Source organism: Sminthopsis crassicaudata, chromosome 1 (assembly GCF_048593235.1).
Source record: "Sminthopsis crassicaudata isolate SCR6 chromosome 1, ASM4859323v1, whole genome shotgun sequence".
NCBI classification, from domain to species: Eukaryota; Metazoa; Chordata; class Mammalia; order Dasyuromorphia; family Dasyuridae; genus Sminthopsis; species Sminthopsis crassicaudata.
In genome coordinates, this window is record NC_133617.1 from 486,698,342 (window position 1) to 486,717,287 (window position 18,946).

The 18,946-nt window shown below is 39.9% G+C and overlaps 2 protein-coding genes across 4 annotated transcripts in view; one reads left to right on the forward strand and one right to left on the reverse strand.

Moving 5' to 3' along the window:
• ARPC1B (actin related protein 2/3 complex subunit 1B) overlaps window positions 1–6,773 on the forward strand; it is a 47,366-nt gene extending 40,593 nt beyond the window's left edge. For all 3 annotated transcript variants that reach the window (XM_074281257.1, XM_074281256.1, XM_074281255.1), the window contains 4 exons: window positions 645–720; window positions 3,956–4,149; window positions 5,683–5,773; window positions 6,433–6,773. In XM_074281257.1, the coding sequence (XP_074137358.1) occupies window positions 645–720; window positions 3,956–4,149; window positions 5,683–5,773; window positions 6,433–6,471 (400 nt within the window). In that variant the 3' untranslated portion in view covers window positions 6,472–6,773. The remainder of the gene's footprint in view (window positions 1–644; window positions 721–3,955; window positions 4,150–5,682; window positions 5,774–6,432) is intronic.
• Window positions 6,774–9,573: 2,800 nt separating this feature from the next.
• On the reverse strand, window positions 9,574–18,860 carry PDAP1 (PDGFA associated protein 1). Its single transcript, XM_074281261.1, has 6 exons — window positions 18,606–18,860; window positions 14,456–14,547; window positions 13,352–13,462; window positions 12,451–12,572; window positions 11,023–11,174; window positions 9,574–10,370 (listed from the first exon to the last, which is right to left on the reverse strand). Exons 1-6 carry the CDS (start codon window positions 18,616–18,618, stop codon window positions 10,312–10,314), a joined length of 549 nt encoding a protein of 182 aa, XP_074137362.1. The 5' UTR covers window positions 18,619–18,860; the 3' UTR covers window positions 9,574–10,311.
• Window positions 18,861–18,946: the final 86 nt, after the last annotated feature.

Below are 18,946 nucleotides of genomic sequence, written 5' to 3' on the forward strand. Positions count from 1 at the left end.
AAATATTTTAAAAAATTATATGACCCTGGACAAATCACTTAACCCTACTTGCCTCAGTTTTCTCATCTGTAAAATGAGCTGGACAAGTAAATGGCAAATCCCTTCAGTAGCTCTGCCAAGAAAATGTCAGATAGGGTCACAACGAATTGGTTGCAACTGGAAAGCTAATATTTAACAAGACTATCACATCTTTTTCACCTGAAATGTTTTTAGCACCCTTCCTCATCTTGTGCTGTGCTGTTTGGTTTTCTAAATGCCCAAGACTTCTGATTTATTCCTATAAAATGTTTATTATGAGATGTAACCCATCACATCTTCCAGCTTGTTGAAATTTTTGCAGATCCTTATTCTGTCTATATTATACTGGGTTTGTTTTTGTCATTGTCATATTCTTTGCTTGATAGCAATTGCTGGTTATGTTCATTTTTTTTTTTCCTTTTTCTTCTCATCCCACACATCAAAGATCAGGTGGTTAGATAGTCATACATTCTTGAAGCACTCCAAGCCTACAAAAATTCCATGCCTCATCCATCCTCACCACATCCTTGAGGTTTGGGGTGGGGGAATTTGTCATGTATCGATAGGAAAAATTGACTGAATAGGGCCATGTATGACATCTCTCTTCTTGTCCTCTTTCTCCTCAGTGTGGCTTCCCTAGCCTCAGAGACCTTGCCCCTCCTGGCACTCACTTTCATCACTGAAAACAGCCTTGTGGCAGCAGTAAGTAAAAATAACCACATTGGTTCACATTGTTCTTTCTTCTTTGAATTTGTAGTTATTTACATTCAAATAGATGCATTTCAGTCACTCTTTCATTGTCTTTATCAAGGTTATTTTTCTAATCATTTTTTTTCATTTTTTTCTTTTTAAAACTCTCTATTCATGTAGTCCATTCTCTCCCCCACCTTCATTTTGCATTATTTTACAAGTCCATGTTGATTTTTATTTCTCATACTCATTAACCTTAATTTTCTTATAATAGTTATTTCTATTTATTTAATTGTTATTTTTTGACTTTTTAAATTTTTTTATTTTAATAGCTTTTTATTTTACCAAATATATGCCAAGGTAATTTTCAATATTCATCATCTTTGCAAAATCTTGTGTTCCGGATTTTTCTTCTTCCCCCCACCCCTTCCCATAGACATCAAGCAATCCAATGTAGGTTAAACGTGCAATTCTTTTAAATATATTTCCATATTTATCATGTTGTGCAAGAAAAATCAGATCAAAAGATGAAAGAAAAAAGAAAACACAAGGGGAAAAAAATAGGCAAACAACCAACAACAACAAATAAGGTGAAAATATTATTCTTTGATCCACACTCAGTCCCCACAGTTCTCTCTCTGCATGCTGATGGCTCTTTCTATCCCAAGTCTATTGGAATTGCCTGAATCACCTCATTGTTGAGAAGAGCCAAATCCATCACAGTTAATCATCACATGATCTTGTTGTTATTGTGTACAAAGTTCTCTTGCTTCTACTCCCTTCACTCAGCATCAGTTTATGTAAATCTTTCCAGGCTTTTCTGAAATCATCCTGCTCATCATTTCTTATAGAGCAATAATATTCCATAACCTTCATATATCATAAGTTATTCAGCCATTCTCCAACTGATGGGCATCCATTCAGTTTCCAGTTTCTTGCCTTTATAAAAATGGCTGCCACAAACATTTTTGCACATGTGGATCCCTTTCCCTCCTTTAAGATCTCTTTGGGATATAAGCCCAGTAGAGATACTGCTGGATCAAAAGGTGTGCACAGTTTGATAGCCCTTTGGATAAAGAATGGTTGGATCAGTTCACAACTCCACCAACAATGCATTAGTCTAAAACTATCCTTCTATAAGAAACACCTAAGTAGCACAGTAGAAAATAGTACTGCACTTAGAGTGAGGAAAAGCAAGTTCGTATTTAATCTCAGATGCTTATTAACGATGTAACCCTGAAAAGGTCTTTTAGCCTCTCTCTCAATCATAAAATATGAATAATAATAACACCTACCTCCCAGGGTCATTGTCTGAGAATCAAATGAGATAGTATTTGTAAAGAACTGTAGACAATAAATGCTTGTTTCCTTCCTTCCTTTCTTTGGTTATTTAGGCTGTTTCCAGTTTTATTTATTTATTTTTTTTAAAGTTACAGTTAAAATGCTATGAAAATCTTTGAACGCAGATCATGTTTTGTTTTAGTTATTAATGATACTTTCAATGAATATTTCCATTAATTACCAGAATTAATTAGTTACTAGAATGAGAACATGAATATTTTTAAAACTTTTATTGTATATTACTTCCTCCACCCCACTTAATAGTATTTTATATTTTCCAAATACACGTGCAGATAATTTTCAACATTCATTTTTTTAAGATTGAGCTCTAATTTTTTCTTCTTTCTTTCTTCTCTTCCCCTTTCTTTAAGATAGAAAGCAATCTGACATGGATTATATATACATACATATATATATCATCCTTTTAAACATGTTTTCATATTAGTGATATTGTGAAAGAAAAATCAGAACTAAAGGGAAAAACCATGAGAAAGAAAGAACAAAAGAAATAAAAATGTATGCTTTAATCTGCATTTAGTCTCCATAGTTCTTTCTTTGGATGTGGATGGCATTTCCTATCACAAGTCTATTGGGATTGTCTTGGACCACTTGTATTGCTAAGACGAGCTTAAGTCGTTTATAATTGATCATTGTATAATATACATTGTTTTCTAAGAAGATTTTCCTACTTTGCAGTTCTACCAATGATGTATAAATATATAAATATATACATATATTTCTCTGCAATCCTGCCAGAATTGAATTTCATTGGTTTTAATTATATTTTGCCAATATGATAGATATATAGCTCTCATTTCAATATTGCTTTAAGGTTGACAGAATGTTTTTCCCTACAACAATCATTGTGACATAGGAAACAGGTATTATTTCTAGGCAGCTTAGTATAACAAAGCAAGTGCTAGATTTTTAGATTTAGATTTAGAAATCTTAGAATTCTGTGTTTATATCTTTGCTCTAATATGTATTAGCTGTATCATCACGGATTAACTAAAGTCTTAATTTTCTCATCTGTGAAAAGGGATAATGATAGGGATTTTATTTATATATTCTCCAGTCAACTAGGTGGTCACTGAGGAGACAAAAGACAAAATAAGGAAAAAAATCCCTGCTCAAGTAAATTATCTTCCAGTGAGGAGATAACCCCTATTAATTTTATGTTCCTTTGCTTTGCCTTAAGGCTTCCTAAATTGAATTGTATAGATTTTTTAAAAATTAGGTCAAGTCAGGAAGAGCCCTCCACCAAAGCAGATTGGCACTGCTTGCTAATCTGTAGTTTTGGAGAGTTATCTGGGCTTGCTGACATGTTAAAGAACTTATTCATGGTCACACAGCCAAGTATTTATCAGATTAGGACTTGTACTCAGGTCAGGACTGAGACTGGTCCTCTATCCATATGGCATATTTTCATTCCAGCCCACATTTATAAACTTTATGGAATAGATTAAGTGCTGGGCTGGAGTCACTTCTGACCTCAGATACTTACTAGCTGTGTGACCCTGGGCAAGTCACTTTACTCTGTTTGCCTCAGTTTCCTCATCTGTAAAATGAATTGGAGAAGGAAATGGCAAACCACCCCAGTATCTCTGGCACAAAAACTTCAGATGGGGTCATAATGAGTCAGACACAACTAAAAAAAAAAAAAAAAAAAAAAAAAAAAAGACAATAAATAGTTTAGAAAGTACTTTATATATAATAACTCTGTGAAATGGGTGGCATAAGTGTTATCATTCCCATTTTACAAAGGGAAAACTGAGGTTCAGTGTCTTGCAACTACCTAGCAAGGAGCAGTGCTGGTTCTGGAACCAGACTCCAAATCCATGGCCTTTTCACCAGTGCCAATGGCCCTTTCTGTACCAACAACTAACTCCGGCTTTCTCCTCCCCAGGGACATGACTGCTTCCCCATGCTCTTTACCTATGATGGGGGATCTGGGGTGCTGAGCTTCGGAGGGCGGCTTGACGTGCCCAAGCAGAATTCCCAGCGTGGTATGACTGCCCGGGAGCGTTTCCAGAGCCTGGATAAGCGGGCCAGTTCTGATACCTCTGCCGGCCTGGACACACTGCACAAGAACAGTGTCAGGTATAGAGAGGGTCCGGGATGGGGCAGAAGGATGGGATCATTTAGAGTAAATGTGGCTGAACGTGAAGGTCGGGGCTAAGGATGGAGGAGCAGGGATGGGCCACAGGTACAGAAAATGGGGAGGGTACTCTGTAGGCTGGGTAAAGTCTGGCACGGGGCCTTAGGGAAGAAGTAAGGTCCTTTTGGTAATCAGTGTTAAGCTTAGGATACTTGGGGATTCGTGAGACAAGATCTTCTCCTTCTTCGAACTCATAGTCTGCAAATTTATGAGGGAATATCAGGGCCTATAGTTTTCAGGAGTGGACTATGGATCAGAAATCCATACAAATCTTGGCCCCATTAATTCATTTTGTTGATTTTTCATTTTGGAGCTTTTTAAATATGGATTTTGTTAAATTTTCATTTTGTTTTAAGCAAGAATGAGGCAACATTGTAGTGGAGAAGGAAGCAGACAGACAGGAAGACCTGGGTCCAATTATGTCTCTGAGGCTTCCTAGCTGTGTGACCTCTGGTGTTCCTGGGCAGCCCTCAGGATGATAAAAGAGTTGTAGATGTATTGATGGAGAGCATTTTCACACAGGGAGCTCCTGAAATGGCTCAAATCATAAGTCTTGCCTAAAAAAATTACAAAAACAGTTCAAAATCTTCATACAAAAATACTCTGCCCTAGGTCTGGTAATAGTAATTGATCAGTTTGGGTTCAGTCAGTAGGAATACTGGTATTAAATAGACCCCAGTTTCTTAAGCTGTGGGTCATGACCTCATGTGGGATCTCATAATTGGATGTGGGAGTTGTGAAATAATGGATTATTATCAGTAAATGTTTGTTTTTATATACATATTTGCCTGAGGTCATATAAAAATTTCTCAGGCAAAAAAGGGTTGTGAGAGGAAAAAGTTTAAGAAACCCTGAAATAGGTCATAGAGTTGGAAGGTACTTTATGGGTTACCAAGTTGGATCCCTTCATTTGACAGATGAGAAAAACTGAAGCAAAGAGAGTTTTGTTGTTTAATCAGTTTTCAGTCATGTCCAACTCTCCATGACTCCATTTGGGGTTTTCTTGGTAAAGCTACTGGGGTGATTTGTCATTTCTTCTCTAGCTCATTTTACAGATAGGTAGACCAAGGCAAGCAGGATGAAGGGCTGTGCCCAGGGTCACACAACCAGGAAGTGTTTGAGAGGTTAATGATTTGTTGATAAAATATCTGAGGCAAGATTCGAATCTAGGTGGCCTGGGGAACCCAGTAGAGGTATTTTCCCCAAATGTATCTTGAAATCTCAGGGTCCTGTGAGGCCCTGGAGAGGAAGAACAGAAAGTTCAGTGAGTTGAAGGCAACTGGTGAGCATAGGCTGGAGCAGCAGAGTGGGAGAGGGGGAAGAAAGAAAGAAGAGAAAGTGACTAAGCCTGGAAGGTTGGATCTTTCTTGTGGAAAAGAAACTGTGGCCTCAGGGAAAATCACCTGTCCTGGGGTCAGTGTGTGGGACTCCATGATGGAGGAATTGTCCTGAAATCGGTTCTTTCTGCTTTGCAGTCAGATATCTGTACTCACCGGGGGGAAAGCCAAGTGCTCCCAGTTCTGCACCACCGGGATGGATGGAGGGATGAGCATCTGGGATGTGAAGGTGAGTCCAGGACCAGTTAGTTCTGGATTTCTCAGCCCCACGCAGTCCCTAAATACACTTCATCCAGAGAACACTGGGCTGTGCAGCTGGAGTTTCTGGTTGCCCTTTAAGTTCATTTCACAAAACCTGGGAAACCTAGTGCTTTCCTTTTTATAAATATATATTTAAAGCAGAACTACACTGGTCATAAGCTGCTTCAAGATAAAAGCAAGTGATGCTTCTGCCTCTATTTCTTTCATTGTTAATTTTTTCTTCCCTCCTTTTTTTGAAATTAGCATTTTATATAGTACCTACTGTATACTAGGCACTCTGCTAAGCACTTTACAGGTAGTCTCTCACTTGTATAATCCTGGTAGGTGCTATGATGATTTCCATTTTTAAGCTGAGGAAATTGAGGCAGGTTGAGACTAAGTGACATACCCAAGATGATACAACCAATAAGTGTCTGAGGCTGGATTTGAAATCAGGTTTTCTTGATTTCAGGGCCAGCATTCTATCCACCTTCCCTACACAGCTGTGTCCCTCTGGTTTAGGGCCATCTTCCCCATCCTCTTCCACTCCCTCTCCCCTTCCATGATTCCTACTCCCAGGATGGCAATGTGATGAAGGAGCTGTCCAGCCATGTGAGCACTAACTCTGTTTCTCTCTTTTTATTTCAGAGCTTGGAGTCAGCCCTGAAAGATCTCAAGATCAAATGAGCTAGAACCTGCCAGGAAGGTGGTTCCCCCACCTTTCCCAAGCTGCCAGCCAGGCGTGCTCAAGGATGCCAGCTTTGCTTCCCTCTTTCCATTTGCAAACCTATTCTTTTGCAGCCCAGACTGGCTGGGCAATCCCATCCTTACCTCTTCAGAGGTCTTGGAGAGCCAGGGGTACCTTTTTCTTAAATGTCAAGGGAAACTACTCTGGACATAGATGCTTTCTTTTATATGTATATTTAAAACAGAACTATGCTGGTCATAAGCTGCTTCAAGACATTGAGAGAATAAAAATGGAAAGCAAATGATGGATCTACCTCTATTTCTTTCATTTGCCATAATAGAAAAGAACCAGAGATGGACTGGGGACTCAGAGCTCGGGGTTCAAGTCTATTCCTGACTGCTTATCTAGTGAGATAACCTTGTGCAAATAACTACAGATCATGGGGACATAGAGCCATTGTTGCAAGGACCCCAGAGACCATCTAGTTCAACCCTTCTCTTCCCCTATTTTACAGAGAAAAGTGAGGGTCATAGGAGAAATTTGCCTGGGGCCAAATAGGTGGAGCCCAGATTTAAATTTACATCCCAATAGATCACAGCTTCTTAAAACTTTTTCCATTAGAGACTCCTTTCCACCCAAGAATTTTTACTTGACTCCCAGGTGTATAAGTATGCAAAATAGCTACACAAATCAAGTATCTACTGATTTTAATCATAATTTTACCACCCCACATTCAGTTATGCAGCTTTGTGATAGGGTACTCCTATTGTAAATAGAATTTTCTGGAAGGTTGGACTAGATTATTTTTGAAGTGTATTTTTGGGGGACTCAGATTGGGGATAGAGGGGTGAGACAACAGGGATTAAGTGACTTGCCCAGTGTTGCATAATTAGTGAATGTTTGAGGCTAAATTTTGGACTCTGATCTTCCCGACTCAGGACTAGTGCTTTATCCACTGTATCACTTAGCTCTCCTTAATATTTTTAAAATTAAAGCTTTTTATTTTCAAAATATATACATGGAGGGGAAGCTAAGTGGCACAGTAGAGCACTCTGAAGTCAGGAGGACCCTGACTATAAATATATACACACACACATACACAGAGAAATAATTTTTGACATTTACCCCTACAAAAGCCTGCGTTCTAATTTTTTCCCTCCTTCTCCTCTCTCCCCAAGTTGGCAAGTTTTCAAATATATATTAAACATGTGCAGTTCTTCTGTAACATACTTCCACAATCATGCTGCGCAAAAATGTGGCATTATGCTTTTTTTTATTTTGTTAAATATTCCCATTTTTCTTTTTGAGGCTGGGGTTAAGTGACTTGCCCAGGGTCACCCAGTGTTAAGTGAAGGAGATCAGATTTGAACTCTGGTCCTCCTGAATTCAAGGCTGGTGCTCTATCCACTGTGCCACCTAGCTGCCCCAAATATTCCCATTTTTCATGATTAATCTTTATGGGGTGGGGGATGGGAAGGAGAAAAATTTGGAACCCAGGGTTTTGCAAGGGTGAATGTTGAAAACTACCTTTGCAAGCATTTTGAAAATAAAAGGCTATTATTAAAAATATTTTTAAAAAAGTATTTCCTATTTTTTTAATCTGGTTCTCAAAGCACTGAGAATATTGTGGACCACATGGGACCTGCAGGCTGTTTGACATCTCTGGGTTAAGGGGCTCCAGGTAGGGGCAAGGACCTGTGGGAACTGGCTAGAAGTAGAGTGTTTAGGGAAATGGAAGAGCATTGGCTATAGTCAGAGAATTTGGATTTAAATCTTTATTCTGATATTACCTGTGTGAGGACAGATAGGTGGTACAGTAGATATAATACTATCTATCTGCTAATTCCTAGCTGTGTGACCTTGGGTAAGTAATTTCTCAATGTCCCACTTAGTTTCAGAGGTGCTGACTATATTGAAGGAACTCCCTATATTGAATAACAACAGTATATAGTATTTACTATGTGCCAGGCACTGTGCTAAACTTCTAGAAATCTCATTTGGTCCTCATAACTTTGGGAAATAGATGTTAATGTCTCTATTTTACAGATAAAGCAAACCACTTCGGTATCTTTGCCAAGAAATTCCCAAATAGGTCATCAAGAGTCAGAAATTACTGAAAAGAAAAAAAGGAGTAACTTGGAGTATATGGATGCGTTGAGAATTTTCCACAAGTAGTTACACATATTGCAGAGAAAAATATCTGTGAAGTCTTTCCTAAAGTTCCCACAGCTGCTATAGGTTGTCATTTCTAAGAATTTATAAAGTAGTTAGAGATTAGTCATAAAATTTCAGAGTTAAAAGGGATCAATTCAAAATCAGTAATCCCCTTGACAAGAGGTCAATGCAAATCTCTGCAGCCCAGGCTACGTCTGGATCTGGTTGGCTCTCCTCAGCAACCACCACTTGAGTTCCTGATCAAGGACACCAAGTGTAATGACTTTTTCATATGCTAGCAGGCTTCAAAAGTACCTGAAGAGTCATCCCGATCACCTAAAGTCTTCTTTAGATTTAAAGTTCCCAATCTTTATTTCTCATGCGGCATGACCTGGAAGCTTAATGCTGCTGGTGACCCTATGGATGTTTTCCAGTTTACTTATCCATGTCTTTCCTAAAATGTGTCTAGATCTGAACCCCATAATTTAAATGTGGCTCAACTGGGTGGAGCATAGAAGAACTATCCTTACTCTTCGGCTAGGCATTTTTCACATGAGGACCAAGGACTAAAGGACAAAGGAAGCTGTCCAAAATCAGACAGGCAGTATGTGGGAAACCAAGGAAAGAGATTCAAATAAAAGTTCTTTTTAGCTCCACAACCCCTCCAACATGTCAAAGCTGCCTTTGAAAGCAACCAAAAGGAAATTAAGGATTTTACCAAAAGGCACCCTCCCGGCTATCCAAAATCTACTTTAGCAGTGACTTGATACCCAGGACTCAGACCTTTTTGAAATGGGAAGTGACCCCCACTAAGACCAAGAGGCCCAAATCTAGCCTGGTTGTTATGGCAGGTAAGGACCCCACTAGGCATCCATTTGGGAGTTGTCATGCCACTTCCTGGTGTGGACATGGATATAAAAGAGAAATAATCAAGGAAAGACAAAGTATATGATAATTTATATTTTAATCAGCCAAATATACAAGTTTAATTTCTTGCGCATGTTTTGCCTGGGCCTTTACCAATAACTGAAGGTTTGTCTTTAAACATAAGATACGGTTAAAAATAGACACTAGACCTAGTTGGAGGGGAGGAAAAAAAAAAAAATGGGAAGAGAGCAGAAGAGAGGGGTGGAATGAACGAGGGCCACCCCTCCAAAAACACACATGAGAATGGGCTCCCAAGACGTTTATTACTACACTCAGACTGCAGAGATTTCATGAGGAAAGATGCAGATGAGTGCCCTGTCAATACAGATCCAGAAGTTTCATAAGATCTTTTCTATGGGTCACCCCCACCCCACCCAAACTGACATACCCCATGTAATCTACAAGTCAAAGCTTTTCCTACCCTCCCCCATACCATGTCCCTCCCCCCACTATGTGTTCTGAATCCTAAAAACAGCGAAAACATCCAGACTCTTCAAACTGTTACACACAGAAATGCTTTTCTGCATTATTTCTGCCCCAAAGATAGCAGCTGCCCCCCTCCCCTGCCCTTCCCCCCTGCCCCAAAATGGAATTCTGTGCCGAGATGAAGAGGATCCACGCCGTCTGTGGCTCCGCGAGGTGGAGGGGGATGCCACAGTGCACTCCAGGTGGCACCAGTGTGGGATGCAATACGGCAGAGGTCCTGGCAGGCCCTGGGCACAGTTCCCTGGCATTTCCTCCTCCCACATGCACTGTGTTTATTTATTCAGGGAGAGCGACTGCATTCGTTTTCCTGACACAGTTGCATCATCTTTTGCTGAAAGAAATGAAATAAAGTATATGTAAATGTCAGGAAAACTCTGAGAGGTAAGGTGTAGCAACAAGTCACCTGGGCTCGGGCCCACTGGCTGATTTTGACTGTCCTAATGGGCAGTCCCAGCCCAACGGTGTGTATATAAGGGGGGGAGGGGAGAGAATCTGAAGGGTCCTAAATATCCCTTCATATTTCTTTATTGGTAACTGGCTATGGCCAACCCTTTCTGAAAAAGGATTTGCCGAGCTAGGGTTCCTCTAGGTTTTGTAACCCTCACAGAAATCTGCTTAACGTGAAGGCAGTGGGGCCAATACTATGCTGATTCCTGCCGAGTCCTGGGGGTAAGGAAGCCCCAAAGTCAGTGAGACTGCTGCTGCAGACTCCTGTGCAATTTCTCAAGAAGGGGAAGTGGGTCCAGTGCCATTTGTCAGATTCCAAAAGGCTGGAGGTTTCCCCATTTGGAGGGTCCAAATGAAAGATATCTACAACCAAGATTAGAAGCTGATTCTCTGAGGATGTGCATGCTACACTAGAATAGACACAGTCACAAGGTGACTTCTCCTGGTCATTTCCTATAAAAAGTACCATATGCTGGAGATGGAAAAAAGCAGCTACTGAGCCCTGGGACTCCAAAGCTCAGTAGACAGCCTCTTACCTTTCCTTTCTTCTTCCTTCTTTCTAGCTGCTTCTTCCCTCTGTTTCCGGATGATGGCTAGCCGGGCCAGATCTGCTTTGGCTTGTTCTGTTTTTCCAGCTAAATGCATTTTCATGTATCGCTCTTTTGCTTTCTGTTTTTCTATTTCTTCTCTGTTGAGTACAAAAAAAAAAAAAGAAAAAGAAAAAGGAAAAAAAGGATGTAAAACCTAAATGTTTGACATTGTGAACACGAATGAGAAAGTTAATGCTGAAGAAATGAGGCTTTAAGATAAAAAAAGAGAGAAAGAGTCTTGACTTCTGTCAGTCTGTTTTGGGGCATTCTTGGCATGTTGATCAAGGTTCTAGTGAAAGAAGACATGGAAAATTGAAAGATCAACAAATGCAGGTTTAACACGACACAAAGTGATGCAAAAATATGAAGGGGTATAAATTAAAGACAAAGTGGAGTAACAAGACTCTCTCTAGGAGAATGTGGCATTACATTGACTGGCAGAGAAATGACACGGGAGGAAGAGCCCTCAAGATGGACAATGGCAGAGGAACAAAAATGAGAACATCAGTCATATACAATGTTGAGGAACAATGGGAAAGATGGGAGGGGAAAAGGAAGGCAGCTAGTGAGAACAAATAAATCAACTGGAGAATGTAAACAAGACTTCAAATTATCTAGCTAAAGCAATCCTATTTCTATTGTAGACAATATTAACAAACTTGCTAGAGTTCTTTCTTTTTGATCTGAATACTGAGGCCACCAAAACTCTACACAAGGGGAATTCTTTCTGTGGAATGGCAACCAAAAGGTGAATGTTAAAATAAAATAGCAAGTCTCCTAAAAAACTTGCCATTTTAATTGTCAATAAGAGCTTGACCAAAGCCCTCAACAGAAGAATATCTAAGTGTTTGCAATGTACACAATTTGGGATAAAGGGAATCCTCAATCATTAAATGGGAGGAGGAATTCTGAGGAAGTATATAATAGGAAGAAAATAAACCCCATTTCCCTTAGTACTTATATATAACTATTGTTCCCTATGAGTTGATCTTCAGTATATAAATGAAAAGAACTCAAATCTGATGAAGCCTAGATCATGGATTCAATCTCTGTACAGTCTAATTACTCACACATAGAGAGAAAAAAATCCTTTGTTTTAGGATGAGAATTTGCTCCCAACCCCAGAATTCCCCTCCTTCAAGTTGTCCGAGTGATTGTTAGTGTGTGGCTGACCCCATTGGGCTATTTATTCTCTCTACTTCCAGTGAAAGACTTTACTTAGAAAGGATTAATCTCTTTCTCCACAAATACTGGGAAGGTTTTTCCTGGGCTCTTCCTCGCCCGGATGGGGACAGAGAGCAAATGAGAAGCCTCACCAAAGCCCCTATTACTACTTCAACAGTTGCCATTCAAACATGCACAGAGAAGAGTTACCGTTCTCTCCTAGACAGTTCTTTTGGCCCATCCAGATCCAGCTGAGTGACTTTTTTGGTTGTCTGGCCTATTCGGTTGGGATTCTCTATGTCTATTAACCCTTCCACTCCTTTGCGCTTTTGCTAGGATTCAGAAGAAAGGTAGTTAGTGCATTTTTTCCATCCTGGAGAGACAAAATTAAAACCACCCAGATACACTATCCTGGAAATTCTGTTGGATTTAAGGGGAGAGGAGGGAGAATGAACAGTTGCTCATGACTTCCCCATGCAGTTATTAGAGAAAGTTACATGTAGGAGGTGGTCAAATCACTTAAAAATCTGTGTTCTAAACTCCTGAAAGGTAAAGCTGATAGCAAGTTTAAACTTCCAAAAAACATCTCTAAAAGGTGCTTTTTTTTTTCAACATGCACATGCAGGTTCCCATGTAGGGCTAATGAGCACATGTCCTGCTGAATAAATACAATTTGTACTGTTCTTAGCCAACAGGAGAAAAATGAAGCTTCATGCTTTTTACAGCATAGGATTAGCCTCAAGATCAGATTTCTGAGCTTGCTCAAGAGGGCAGGTGGGTCCTAAAATAAGAAATTTCTTTTATGGATGCAAAGTGAAAAGCATATGTATCATGTAGTGGATGTGGCATAGGCACCGAGAAAAAGCTATTATAAAAATATTAATCCATATCTTTATAAAACACTTTTGAGATGTAAAAATTGCTTATTTTCTTATCACTCCAATTTTATAGGTGAGAAAAAGGAGGCTTAAGAAATAAAATGCTCATTCATATGGGGAATGCCAAAGCAGGGATTTGAACTCTCCCCTCTCCATTCCTCTTTTATGCTGGCAATCAGAAAAAGAACATGTAAATACTGATCTGTGGTTAATGTTCTGATAAGATACAATACCTGGTAATCATCATCATCTTCATCACTTTCATCTGAATCTAAGGATTTTTTTTCCTTTTTGGGGTCACCAGCTGCCCCATCACCAAGTTCTTCACTTTGTTCTTCTTCTTCCTTTTTAGGAATTTACAAATTAAAGGGTTGAAAGCGGTAACAAAACCCCACACCCACTTTTATTACCTCTGTATGAGATGACAAGCCATTTAAGGGCTTTTCTAATATTTATATGCTCTCCATGCAGTTTACAAGGGAATGGGGTACATCACCCTCTAGGATGCCATGGAAAGGATTGGGACACAAGTCAGGAGGCCTGTCAAAGTTCTCAGCTCAGCCCCTTACCAGTGTGACTTTGGGCCAACCATTAAGGGTCCCTGAGCTTCAGTTACCTCATCTGCAAAAAGGGGATAATAGCCTCACAGGATTGTTGAGAAGATCAAATAAGGAACGTGAAGGGCCCTTTATAAATTATTGTGTACTATAATATACAAAGTATTATCATTGATGTCTATGTTCAATAAGTACTGGTAGGCAGACTGACCTTTTGAATGAAGTTAGACACATAAAGCCTAAAAAAGGCTAATTCATGAATAAAGGCTGTCTATTGGCAATGGCAGGTAATCCCACTGATAGCAGTTTGTGGGCCCAAGACTAGCACTCTAACTGCCCTGATATGCCCTGGACAGAACACTATTGAACTTAAATTGCACATAATGGGCACTAAAATATTTATTGAATAAAGGAATCAAATTAGCAAGATTTAATTTCCTTTTGGTCAGTCCAAGCTTTCAGAAAGTAGATTTAGACTAGGGGGGATCTTCTCTAGAGAAGACTAGTGACACTCATGGATTTTATATGGTGAATGTGTAACTAACTTTCTTCTAAAGAGAAGGAAAGACTGTCTATGGGCTTTAAGATATGAAGATGCTTCAAAACAAAATTTTAAGGACAAGGTATCCATCTTTTTTTTCATCTAAAATCTAATTTTTTCCTGTACTACAAAAGCAGTTCATGAGTATAGAATGGCATCCTAAGACACTATAAAGGGTTTCCTGTTTTTTGAAACCAATTAATGACAAAAGGAAACATTTTAGAAATGGAAACACTCACCCTTGCCTTCTGTTTTTCAGCTTGAAGCTGAGCATCAATCTCTTCAGGGCTTGTGTATTGCCTGGCTCGGCCTTTGTGGCCTCCTTTTTTCCCTGCACAAAGGAATTTGCATTTTAGGAAGGAAGATGATCCTTAACTGCTCAGAATACCTACCCTGTCCTCCTTTAGGCTTGGAATTACACAGAATTTAAATTTCTTTTATAAACTGATATTTGTTTTTATTGATTTCAACATTATGTTCTGTTTTTATGTCACCTATATCTTTCTTTCACTGTGTTCTGTCAAAGAATATAGTAATAAAAAAAAGGGAAGAAAATAATTTGGCTAAAGTAATCAGTTATCAAAATAGTTTTGATAGATGTAGTGTGTCCATTCCTGGTCTCTCATCTTTGCAAAAATGGGAGTAGAGCAGGGGAAGGAAGAAGAATTTTGCCATTTTTCTTAAAAGTACAGCAGCTAAAAAAAGTTCTGGAAAATTGAAATGAATGACAAAAAAAATCTATAAAGCTAACAACTCCCTCCAAATTCTTGAGAAACAAAGCCAGCTGTTTATTCAAAAGGAGGAGGAGTGGAGTCACTCTTGAAATGACCGCTGACCTATCTGAAATGATTAGTACCCTTATAAATGAGGCAGGGATAATGTTCATCCTCAGGAGGCACAGAGACACAAAACAGCTTTGGTAAGGTTCAAATATTTAGAGCTAGAAGGAACCCCACAGCTTATTTAGTCCAACCTCTTAGTACATAGGCAAGGAAGAGACTTGCCCAGGGTATTCCAGCTACTAAGGAACCGAGGTAGGATTTGATCTTAGGTATGCATCTAAGTCCAATGCCCTATGTATTCCACACTTCTTCTTAGTTATTCAGGCAAATATTTAACTCAGTACAACCACTAGAATTTCTATTTATTCTTTTCTAAAAATGACTAGGAAATGGATATGTGATCTAAGCATTAAAGGTTATATATAGAAATAAGAAGGGAGCCAGATCAAGAGAAGAACCAAATAAGGAATAGGGGTGATGACAAAAGATAAAAAAATAGATCATCCTGATTATAGTACATGACATTACAGGTTTCTGCATGAACAAAGTAAAAGCAACTAGGATGAATAAAGAAATTGTTGATGGGAAAAAAATCTTGCATCAAAAATCTCTGAAATGGGTTTGATATATAGGGAATTAATGCAAATATGTCTGACCAAGAATCATCCCCATATGAATAAGAGGATTAACAGTTCTCTAAAGAACTGTAACCATTAACAATGGTTACATTGGTAATCATATGGTAGATTACTCTGACTCATTAAGAAAAATGTGGATCAAAAAATTCTTAGGCTTATACCAAGCCAACTTCAAATTTGACAAAACAGAATCAGTTTATGTGGAAGGGGCTACAGAAGGTAGCTATGTATATGCTACTAGTATTGAGAAGAGGTTAAAGCACTTTGAAATTATGCAAAGAAAGTGACTAAAAAGACCATACTCTGACTCAGAGACTCTTAGACACATAACCCAAGGAGGTCAAAATTAGATGGGCTTCTACAGACATCAAAATATTCATGCAGCAAAATTTTTGTAGCAAAAAATGAAAACAAAATAGATGTCCATTGATGTTATGAATATAACAGAATTTTCATACAAATATAAAAAAATGGAAAATCAGAATTATGATTTCATAGGTACAAGGAAGATCCCTGTGAGAACATTCCTCTCTACCCAGGCAGACCAGCACCTTCTCAGCAGCATCAGATCTTACAGAGGTACAAGGCACACAGAGTCAGTGTGTGCCAGGTGTACAGCTTGAACCCACGTCTTCCTTCTTATTTTGAAGCCAGCTCTCACAGGCTAGGCTGTGTAAAATGATGCAAAGTGAAATAAGCAGGACCAAGAAAACTGCACAATTACCTCAACAATGTGAATGGAAAGAACAACCAAAGCAAGCTGAACTAAAAATGAGAAAATTAATATTTGTTAAAACCGGTTTTTTTAAATGTCAAAAGAAGAAAGTACCTGTCCCTTCTCCCCCATAACAACACGGCAGTGAAAAAAGTAAACAGAGCTGCATTTCTTATATTCATTAAATAATACTTTTAGGTTGAAAGGGAATAAAGTGTAAACAGGAGAACAGATAAAATTCTTTCAGAAGTGAGATGCTTTTGCCAAACTAGAAGTTTAAACTTAAAAGAATTAAAAACTGATTGACAATTCAAACATGCTTAATATTGCTTAAGCTAGCATATTGACTTGTCATTTCTATGATAGGAAAAAAGAAATGACAAGTATTATATTTTACTACTGCTAGGATGGAAATGTTTGCTTTGATCCTTAGATGAGTTCTCACCCTCTTAATCCGGGTCACACCTAGTTTTCAGTGAGTATTTTATTGCAAAATATAACCTCTTTAATTAAGCACAGCATTGTTTCCATGATCCACTGAGCCTGGTGGGAACTCAAGCGAAAGTCCCAAAGTGCTTTCTTTCCCTTAGTTTTCCTAGACAGCAGGTGCTGTGCTATAATTGTGCCACCACTCATTTTTAATGACTACTTGAATTTCAAAAGCAGAATGGCAAAGATTCTAATTCCTTAAATGAAGCACCTTGTTTAATTTTTTCAGGCAATACCGATAATTCACAAGACTGGTTTCTTTCTATCTGACCCAATCTTATATGATTTGATACATAATAATTAACCTTTTAGTTTCTTTTAAAAATCTTCCTAGTATGCTGTATTATGAGTCTATCTTCCTGTGATGACTAATTCTCAGGTACTTTAGTGTTCTTCAGCCTCACATCAATACATGTAAACAATGCATAAGCTTACAAATCTGCTTGTGTATTAAGCCTCTCACAAAGAAAGTTTCAAGTTATCTGGTAATTTGTTTTTAAGTTTTTCTAATTTTAACTTCTAATTTCAACCAAAACATACCACAAAACAAAAAGGAACAAATGATTAAAAAATAAAACAAAAAGGACCTAGCTTTTGCACGAAGCAGATCATCATTGGTGTTCTAGCTACAATAACATTTAGATATTTCCTTGAAGCGGTAAGCCTAAACAAGACAAAAAGAAGTGTGCCCTGGATGCCTTATGCAGTGAAATGAGGAAACTTGGGCTGGATTCACTCTACTAATAGTCACTGTACGGGGGCAAATCATTTAAACCTGTGTGGGTTTCCATTTTATAATCTATAAAATGAAGAGACTGAAGTCATCTTGAAAGTACTTTCTACCAATACACAAAGATGGCTCTTTTCCCAGGCCTAAGAAGGTCCAGCATGGCTGGACTTGAAGGAAGGTGCTAATTATGGCTTCCCAAGATTACAAAGCCGGTTCCAATCACAGCTCAAAGGATGCTTATGACTCATGTTAGTTCCTGAAGGATCGTAGAGCAATTCAAGTCATTTCACTTGATTCTAGCCGTTTACTCCCAAAGGTAGGGAAGTGTTTTGGTTTTTTGTTTTTTCTCCCGCTCAGAAATTCTTTCCCTAGTTCGAGAAGCAGGAAAAAAAAATCTTGCCTTACTCTTTTTTTTTTTTTTTTTAAACCAGCCTCAAAAGATCCTGGGTCCTTCTAGATTTAGAAACCAGGAAACCAGTTTCCCTTACACTTTAACATATTCTAAAGATCTTCGGTTATGTCCCGCAGTCTGAATGCTGGGATATCTTTAAAGAACAACCCTCAAAACGGACACGTGTGTGTGCGTGAGTGTGTGTGAGTGCTCCTCTCTAGGAGGACTCCCCAGCGTGCTGAGAAGAAACAGGGGGCGAGACATCCAAGCCGCATCCCCGAATTCACGCACCCTCCTCCAGACCATCCATTCACTCACATTTCTCACAGATGGGACCACACCTCCCCGCAGCCCCAGAGGCCCAGATTTGGGGGATAGGTCTCCCTTCTGGCTTCTCGAGTCCCCGGCCTAGCCGGGAAGCCCCGTCGCTCCGAGGGAGCAGCGGGGCCTGGACTGGGCCCCCCGAGCCTCACCACAGGCGCCGAGCTGATTCCTTTGAGGCCGTGGTCTCCCGATCCAGGCGCCGCCCGGCAGAATGGACCGCGGCCGGGGCTGGGGCCTGGGTCGAGGTGAGGGGGCCGAGCCCCGGGGCCGTCGCTCCCTTCTTCCCTGTCTCCCTCCCGGGCCCCGCGCGCGCCTCTCACCTCCTTTGGGCATCGCGGCTCCGGCAGCTGCTGCAGGAACTCGAACTGACGCCGGAACCGGAACTGGCCTCTCTCTTTCCTTCCTCCCCCCTCCCCCCCCACCCTCCCTACCTTTCCCCGGGTCTTTCTCTCTATCTCTAGCCTACCCCAGAGTCGAGGGAAGGAACCCTCCGCGGGCTCAACCCGTGCTCGAGCGCCGCTTCTGCTGCCGCCGCCGCCGCCACAGCCACGAGGACCCGGAACCCCTTCTTCCAGGCACCGGAGCTCGAGGAGCGGCTGTCCTGGAACCCGCCGGAGCCCTGGGGCCGCTAGCGCCCCTCTCACAACCACTCTTTAACGCC

Coding starts and splice junctions, on each gene's coding strand:
- PDAP1 (XM_074281261.1), bottom strand. Junction 11,175..12,450: donor GAACTGTCTAGGAGAGAACG/GTAACTCTTCTC, acceptor TGTACTCAACAG/AGAAGAAATAGAAAAACAGA. Junction 10,371..11,022: donor GAAGGAAGAAGAAAGGAAAG/GTAAGAGGCTGT, acceptor CATTTCTTTCAG/CAAAAGATGATGCAACTGTG.